Source organism: Paramisgurnus dabryanus, chromosome 22 (assembly GCF_030506205.2).
Source record: "Paramisgurnus dabryanus chromosome 22, PD_genome_1.1, whole genome shotgun sequence".
In the NCBI taxonomy this organism is placed as follows: domain Eukaryota; kingdom Metazoa; phylum Chordata; class Actinopteri; order Cypriniformes; family Cobitidae; genus Paramisgurnus; species Paramisgurnus dabryanus.
In genome coordinates this window covers 28,990,005-28,999,205 of record NC_133358.1, presented here as the reverse complement: position 1 = coordinate 28,999,205, position 9,201 = coordinate 28,990,005, and the positions used below count along the sequence as shown (strand labels likewise).

The 9,201-nt window shown below is 32.1% G+C and overlaps 1 protein-coding gene across 1 annotated transcript in view; it reads right to left on the bottom strand.

Moving 5' to 3' along the window:
• Positions 1-1,577: 1,577 nt before the first annotated feature.
• Positions 1,578-9,201, bottom strand: part of rbbp8 (retinoblastoma binding protein 8) — an 8,748-nt gene continuing 1,124 nt past the window's right edge. Inside the window, exons 3-18 of the mRNA XM_065258675.1 lie at positions 7,549-7,644; positions 7,142-7,239; positions 6,974-7,046; positions 6,678-6,829; positions 6,500-6,595; positions 5,881-5,951; positions 5,423-5,496; positions 4,625-4,904; positions 4,424-4,526; positions 3,091-3,161; positions 2,879-2,978; positions 2,636-2,794; positions 2,450-2,507; positions 2,279-2,366; positions 2,045-2,186; positions 1,578-1,912 (exon numbers count right to left, since the gene is read on the bottom strand). Of these exons, the coding sequence (XP_065114747.1) occupies positions 1,809-1,912; positions 2,045-2,186; positions 2,279-2,366; positions 2,450-2,507; positions 2,636-2,794; positions 2,879-2,978; positions 3,091-3,161; positions 4,424-4,526; positions 4,625-4,904; positions 5,423-5,496; positions 5,881-5,951; positions 6,500-6,595; positions 6,678-6,829; positions 6,974-7,046; positions 7,142-7,239; positions 7,549-7,644 (1,765 nt within the window). The 3' untranslated portion in view covers positions 1,578-1,808. The remainder of the gene's footprint in view (positions 1,913-2,044; positions 2,187-2,278; positions 2,367-2,449; positions 2,508-2,635; positions 2,795-2,878; positions 2,979-3,090; positions 3,162-4,423; positions 4,527-4,624; positions 4,905-5,422; positions 5,497-5,880; positions 5,952-6,499; positions 6,596-6,677; positions 6,830-6,973; positions 7,047-7,141; positions 7,240-7,548; positions 7,645-9,201) is intronic.

Below are 9,201 nucleotides of genomic sequence, written 5' to 3'. Positions count from 1 at the left end.
ATGAATAATGTTGCATATTCTTTTAGGGTTTACACAGAAATCAAGTATTTGAACAGTATTTTACTTTCCCAGTGGCTGCGTTTTGTCAAATATTAGTCAAGACTTGATCAAGAAGATGCTACAACATCATTTTAATTTCAGTCTGGATGGCGATGTAGCTCAGTGGTAACAGGAAATAAACTTAAATTGGTTTTAATGTAGATGTAGGTCAATATGTGTGATGTTCAATTTACATCAAATCGATATTTACATTTAATGTCAATTTGATATTGTGTTTTATTTACATCAATAGCCCACTGTGCTGAATTGTATTGTTAGGGTTGGACAATGTGTTTTTAGGTGTCAGGGTAACTCATATCCCTAAATAGAAATCTGCCATCTTAAAATTTACATCAAGTACTGTAAAAACAATTGTTTGAGCTCAATGACATTTATTGTATTTTAAAACTACACGGTAAAAAGTAAAAGTTGGTTCTACTTAAACAAATCACTTAAAGTAGTAACACTTAAAGAAATTAGATTTTATCAACTTAAATTTTTTGCTTAAAGTGGAAAAAAGCAATTTTTAGGTTTCCACTTTTTACAGTGTACAGGGCATTATACTGTATTTCCAATACTTCTAATAAGAAATTGCACCTTGCACCTGTAAAATTGCTCTGTCTTTGTAGGTATTGAAAGTCTTTGCACATTTTTGAAAAAAAAAATCATTTCCCAAAAATAAAATTCAATGAAAAAATCCCACAGTATTTATCTTCTATGATCTTCTTAATCTGCATGCATATACAGTGTAAACTCTTAATTCAAATGTGTTGTGCAGATTTTGGTTGTCTTTCGTTTGTTTGGTTGAGGTAAGATCTCATGGCAGATGCAATTAAACCTCAAGTGCTTGTCGTACCCACAATCAAAAAACATTTCTCTGTCCAAACATTATTTTAAATATATGTAAATATAAATTCATTTTGTAGAAAGTATAGCTTAATTTAATATGTTTTTAAATTTGCTAAATATATTTAATTTTAACCCTTTATATATTAACATACATTTCAAATTGTATTTCAGGACCAACAAATACATATATTGTACAACCCACACAGCAAAAACGATATTTTCCTGGTCAAAATATAAAAGTTTATATAAAATGTATACGTAGCCTATGTATAAAATATACAATTATAAATATATTTTTGCAGTTGAAAATATATTTAATTGTAATATTTGTAAACCTGTTATGTTTACAGGTTTGTAACATACAAAGTTTCTCTTTCAATGCAACGTGGATATAAATGCTTTAAAATATATTCATTTTCAAAATATATTGGTAAAAATTAATATTTGTAAACATATTTCAAAATATAATTTAGTACCTATATTTTTGTATATTTTGAAATATATGTATCGCCAAAAAGCCGTATATATACACATAATTTTCAGTACCTGCTATTGTGAGTATCATGCTGTCTCATGTTTTTGATAAAATGCATCCTTATGACTTATGTAATAACATGTTTTCCTTAGTAAGCATGCACTGCAGACAAGTTTATTACAAAAAAACATTTTTATTACAGTATTGTGTTACAGTATAAATATCATTAAGTATTTGCACCAATGACAGGTAAAATGAAATACAAAAGTGTCAACTATTTACATAATTCTTAATTTCCTTGGAAAAGTTAAAGATGATTTGTTTATTTATCAAAATCATTTCATAAAATGTAAAGACAACATTTGACTTAGTGTGACACACACACACACAGATACAAAAAATGAAAAGAAACATACAATTCATACAATTTCTTTTTCATTTAAACTCAAATCTGCTTGTTTTGTGACTTTGCTTTTGGCGAGAATATGGCGAGGTACGGTCGTCTCCTGCGTATCCTCACGTCCGGCTGCTCATCCTCTTTGATATATCCTGTTAAAAGAGACAATCATTCTTTAATGAAGCGTCCAATGTCCATAATAAACTGATCAAATAAATGTTTCATATTTTCGCTAAAAGTAACCATACATAAAAAAAATGACAATGAAAAGCATCTGGCCGTACCTCTCTCCACGCAGGTCTGTGTTGATGGGAATCCCACTTCCCAGAAGTTTTCCGGAGTGGAGGGCGGAATGTACCGGTAACGATGGCGCGAACAGGAAGACAGTTTTTTCTCCCTCTCTTCCTCTGGGAGATGCGCATAATACTGAAAGAGCACAGTTTGGAGTCATACATGAGCTCGAATTGTTTTTTTATTTTGAATGTATTGTTCAATATGAGGATAGGAGACAGACTCACTACTTCACACTCTTTACAATAGTGGCCCTTCAACTTTCTCCTCTCGTCTTTCTTGCGCACAACCTCCACGCAAGCAAAAGATTTATTCCTGGTAAAGTGAAAGAACATGTTGAAAATCTTTTAAATATACGTCATATGTGTGACATTTTAAATCTAATGTAACATACTTACCTGCTAGAAGCATCACCCTTGGGCTTTATTTGTGTCCTGTCTGCAGGCCTGCGAAATTCTTTTAAACAAGCATGACATGTTTATTAAAATGTTACAGAAACTACTGTGAGCAAAACAAAATAAATAAAAATGTGTATGTGTCTTTTACTGTAATATTGAACGATATGATGAAAACATGGTCATTACCTTTAACTTTCTCTTCCTCTCCCATCTCATCTTGCTCTCTTTCATCAGCATGCGTAACGTCCACATCACAGCTCTCATCTTGAGGACATGACTCGTATTGTCCATACGCCGTCTTATCGAAAATGTCAGCAAGGCTGTCGTTCGCTTTCTGTCCGATTCCTGTTGACCAATCACATGTGGACGTTACAAAGCATGCCGTCTACTGTTTAATACATTTTAAAGGACAGTAGATTCAGGTAATACCTGTAGTTTGGCTTAGTTCTGGTCTCTTCTGGCCTCTTAGCAGCATACTGTGGCTCACAAATGTGTAGTCACTGTCCAATGTTTCCAATTCAGGTCTGGCCTAATGCAAATAAAATAAAAACTTTACTTATTTATTTATTAGTAAATGGTTATGTGCTTTAAATTTTCCCAGGAATTAAAACAGAAGTTTTGAGGATTTATGTGGACTGTACCTCTGGTTGTGGAGAGTGTTGTGAATCATATTGATGCAGATCTGCTCCTGGATCAACACTCCAGCTTTGATCTTTAAAAGTGAAAATAGACATTAAAGATCATGGATAAAAGTATTGGGATGACCCCTTCAAACATGTTAAGTAATTCCAATCTAAACAAATATTAACTCTTTCCCCACCAGCATTTTTGAAAAAACTTGCCTGCCAGCACCAGCATTTTTTATACATTTCACAAAAGTTAGTGTTTTATAAGTTGAGTAAGAGCACCTCCTAGTGGATAATAGCGGAAATATGGATTGCCGTAAAAACTCGTCATTGGCAGGAAAGCGTTTTCTTTTATTTGACGAGATAACTTGTCAATTGCGGGGAAAGTTTTAATGCTATACCATAGTAATGAATTTAGTTTTTCATCTTAATTTGGAAGTGCCTGCGTACAGATTTGCGCAAAACTTTAGCATTATTTTCTTAATGTCGACAAAAAAAAAAAAAGATTTCAAAATGACGTAGTTTCCCTAAACAATGTTATTTAACTAAAACTTTGATTATGTAAGAATGATGACTTTTACACGTCAGGTGACCTAAAAATACGAAAAAAAAAAAAAATTCCATTGCAGTCTTGCAATATATTAGTGCTTATGTACGTTTCAATTCGCGCAATTTAAACCAATGTTTAAATTGCGCCATATTGCTGGCAAGAAATATATTTTAAATATATGCTAAATACATTTTGTAGAAAGTAATGCTTAATTTAATATATTTTTACATTTTGAAATATATTTAGTTTTTAACCTTATATTTAAGAGCAAGCAAATACATCTCTAATTTAACATCCCATATGGCAAAATTCTTTGCCTAAATATATTTTAAATATATGCTGAATACAAGCTAATTTTATAAAGTATATTTTTTGTTGAAAAGTTAAAAATATATTTAATTGCAATCTTTTTAAAACTTTTCTGTTATACATTCGTAACAAAGTAGATATAGTAGGCTAGATATATTTTTAATGCTTAAAAATGTACTTATTTTAGAAAATACAAAAAAGGCCAAAAAATATATATCACAAAAAAAATTGTGTAAACATATGCCAAAATAATTTCAGTAAATATATTTTTTTTGCCTTATCATCATGGTAATGGAAACGCATCTACTGGTGGTTTCGGGTGATCGTGTTTGGCTTTAAGCCTGCATACCAAAGGTGCCGGGTTCAGATCTGGGCTTAATGAAGACTGGAAGGGGCATCCTAATACTTCTGTGTATATACTTAATAATAAACTATAAATGACATAAAACTATCCATGATGGGTAATGGTTACAAAATGCATACACACACCGTAAGGAAAAGGTGCGTTGTTCTGGCTCTTTAGGCGAGGAGTTTTGGGTGATGTGTCCTGAAGTGTCTCCAAACATTTCCTCTTTGAAGGAATCTTTGAATCCTAGAAAGAAATAAACCTCTAAAACCCAACTCAAGTATGCTGTAATCATTTTGTTTATGGAAAACTGAACGAAAAGTGTCATTCAGGTCACCACTCACCTGCATCTGAATCAGTTGCGTCTCGTTGTGTCTCTCCTCTAAACGGCGGTTCGCTGGAGTAGAAGCAAACATCATGCTTTTGATTTCGGTCTCATCTGGGTCATCCAGACTGCTATCACAACTCTTCTCTATATTCTTGGAGTTTCTGTGTTTTCTCTTTCCTGTAACCGGCAGGCGTTTGTTGTTGTTTGGGGGTGTGAGCGGGATGTCGTCTGTTGACTTCTGCTGCTCTCGAGAACTCAAAACGGATTGAGAGTCATCATTACTGACCGCATTGGTGCTGGAACGAAAAGGAAGTATTGACCTTTGCAAGTAAATATGTGACCCTGGACCACAAAACCAGTCACGGGTATATTTGTAGCAATAGCCAACAATACATTGTATGGGACAAAATGATCAATTTTGTTATGCCAAAAATCGTTAGGAAAATAAGTAAACATCATGTTCCATGAAGATATTTTGTACATTTACTACCGTAAATATAAAAAAAAAAAAAAGGTATTTATCATTAGTAATATGTGTTGCTAAGGATTTTCTCAATATTTTGATTTTTTTGCACCCACATTTCCAAATAGTTGTATCTCAGCCAATTATTGTCAGATCCTAACAAACCGTACATCAATGGAAAGCTTATTTACTGTATTATTATGAATCTCAATTTCCAAAAATGAAAGGTCTTGTGGTCCAGGTTTTGTTTTATTTAAAGAAGTTTAAAATGTTTTGTTGGGTTTTAGTACACAAGCAGATGCCTAAAAAATGAAACGCAGTCAAAAACTTTTAAATAAAGCGCCTGCTTACATAGTTGTGTCTTGATGTTTACTTATGTCAGTGCATGGTGAAGTTTGAAGGCCATCTTCATCATCCTCATCAAACTGGGGGTAAAACACACTGGACATGTAAACACGCACTGGGTTTAATCTATAGAGATATAAGGGCGGTTTCCCAGACAGGGTTTAGATAAGACCAGGACTAGGCCTTGGTTATATTAGGACATTTAAATAGTTTTTACAAACATACATTACAAAAAAAAAACATTATAGTTGTTATGCATCTTCAGATAAAACAAGGTCAGTGATATATTTAGGATATGTCAGCACAAGTTAAGACTGCCCAGACATTCATTTTAATGCTGGTCTGGGAAACCGCCCCATAAAAAATGTTTCTGTGAACAAAAAACAGTAAAGAAATGAATCACTGAGATACTGTTATTAAGTTTAAGATCAACTTGAGGGACAAAAAAATATTGGCTATTAAACCTGATCCGGCTGAACGTCTATTCTGCAGGTCTCAGGAACCACCGTCCTGTAATGCTTCTTGTTAACCGGCTCTAAACACACAAAACATTCAGGTAATGCTTACCAATAACATCACCGATCAGAAAATGCAATGCTTTTAAATATGAACATATTATATGTCAGGGATAATGTACAGGCAGCAGGTTGTTATCGCAGATATTTCGCTATAACAACCTGCTGCCTGTACATTACTTAGCTTATTACACGCCTATTTACCTCATAAGTAATGTAAGGAACATTAAATATTCATTTGAAATATTTATTAAATGCAGACCTTACGCAAAGAAAACCCTGTTTGCTTTCGGTTTAAGATAAGACAAAACGTTCAAAAGTCACAAGCACAATATTTGGTTCAATAATTTGCAAATATAATGTCATATATGTTATCAAAAGGCATATTTATATGTCTATATTAAACTGTACCAAAATTATTTGCAGCATACGGGTCACCGTGTGTTATTAGTTTCAGGTGGTTGTTATCTCAAAATAACAAACTTAGAAATGTCACGCCAATCAGAGTGCCGTGTAATAAGAAAACATTTACAGGAACTGATTTAAGTTTCATTAACGCTTGTGGTACCTGCAATACAAGTCACGTCCATCTCGCATGTCTCAGCAACTAACACGCCTGTGTCATCGCGAGCAGACAGTACAGAGAGATCTCCTCGTCTGCGCTCTGTTGGAAACAAGAGAAAAGGTTTAAATAGCTTATTCAGAATAACAGTTTTACAGATATCTGAATTCCCTCGGTGTCTGACCGGGGTGTGAGAGCGACAGTGGTTTCTCAGCATAGCGGACGTGATGATCTTTCCGTCGTTTCATCTTATTAACAACAGGTAAAGACAGCGGCCGCAGCGGAGAGTCGGGAATTATGCCGTCCTCCGCTTCAGAAGACACATGCTGAGGAGAACTTCACACAGATGGAGACAAATACACATTTAAAAGACATGCACAAATATGACATGTTTTTAAATAACTGCTAGATTGACATAATCATTCAAATATACATCTTTATAAAATAAAGCAGGCATATTTGTTTCAATTTAAAACTGACCTTGACTTTCGGAGTCGCTCCAATTCAACCCTCATTCTTCTGTTTTCATCTGTAAGACTCTTCCTCTCCGCCTCTAAACACAACAATCCTCCAATTAACACACACTGACTGTATACTGTTTTGCATGCTGATACACAAAACACAAATGCTCATTTTGAAATTTCCCACCAAGCTCAGCGATGAGAATCTGATTTTCTTTATCAGTATTTGTCTTTTGAATCTGCTTCTCTGTTGTAGCACAACGGTCACATGGTCCAGAACGCACCCTAACACGACAAACCAAAACAAAACATTTTGTTAATAATCACACAGAATAGAATAAATGAGACACCATCATTTAAATTATTCATTTTTTTTTTTTTTACATAAAATCATCCTATATAATATAAAGAACATTGTGTGAAAATATAATCTTGATATATTTAATACTAACTGAGTAAGATCATGTCACAGATTAAAATCAATAAACTAAATTTGAGGCTCCAAATCATGCAACTTTACCCTGAATTTCACAGGAAGGGTCACATTTAAAGAGTTAATGGACCCATAAATGTCTTAGCTGAAATATAATGCACCTGTTCTCCAGCTGTCTGATCTTCTCCTGCAAGTCTTTCTGCTGTTCTCTTAGTTGTTGGTTCTTGCTGTGAAATTCACTCAATCTCTGCGCATCTCTGAAAGAGAAAGGGGATTATTATAGAGAGTCTCATTACATTTCACATGATTTTAAACACTGCTATTTCATCCTGTTTATTCTACCATTAGTGTGGGTTAAAAATGAACAATGCGTCAGCACAATAATACAATGCAACAATGATAAATCAAAGTTTTGTGATTCCAGGCAACAGAAGATAAAACATGACCTTGCTTATCATTTTATCAACATCATAATAATGTGAAATTTCTTATTGTTTTAATTGCGTACTCTTTTTCTGACCCTGGACCAGAATACATTGTATGGGTCAAAATTATCTGATTTGTATGCCAAAAACCATTATGATATTAAGTAAAGATCACGTTTTATGAAGATATTTTGAAAATTTCCTACATAATTTTTTTTATTAGGGCTGTCAAAAGATTAATAGCAATTAATCGCATACAAAATAAAAGTTAGTTTTTGCATAATATACGTGTGTGGACTGTGTGTAATTATTTTGTATATATAAATGCACATGCATGCATGTATTTAAGAAACATTTACATATATATATTTTTATATGTAAAATAAAATATTTCAAAATCTAAATAAATAAAAATATTTTGTTTAGATTTTGAAATATTTTATTTTATATATAAATTAAAAAATATATACACATACAACACACACGCAAAAATATTATGAACACACAAACTTGTATTTGTATGCAAATAAATCTTTTGTGTGTGTGTGTGTGTATATATATATATATATATATATATTAGGGATGCTAAACAATTAATCGCGAATAATCGTTAGCAGAATACAAGTTTTTGTTTACATCACATATGTGTGTAAACTGTGTATAATAAATATGTATATATATAAATATGAACACATTCATGTATAATTTTAAGAAAAAAATGTATAAATTAAGTATTTATATTTATATATATAATATAAATTATACATAAATATACAAATGTATATACACATGTAAACATTTCTAAAACATATACATGCATGTGTGTACATTTATTTATACAAAGTTATTATACACAGTTCAACCACATATATAATGTAAACAAAAACTTTTATTCTGCTAACGATTAATCGCGATTAATCGTTAAGCATCCCTAATATATATATATATATAATTAGTTTTATATTTGGACAACTTTAAAGGTGATTTTCTTAATATTTCGATTTTTTGCACAATCAGATTTTCACACAGTTGGCCAAATATTGTCCTATCCTTCAAACCATAAGTCAATGAAAAGCTTATTTATTAAGCTTTCAGATGACGTTTAAATCTCCATTAAAAAACTCTTATGTTTGGTTATTCTTAGTATTTTCCTGGGTTGTTCTTTATTATATATTCATTTATATTTTTGGTTTTGTAATTTATTGCTTAACGATTAATCGCGATTAATCGTTAGCAGAATAAAAGTTTTTGTTTACATCATATATGTGTGTGTGAACTGTGTATAATAACTTTGTATAAATAAATGTACACACATGCATGTATATGTTTTAGAAATGTTTACATGTGTATATACATTTGTATATTTATGTATAATTTATATTATATATA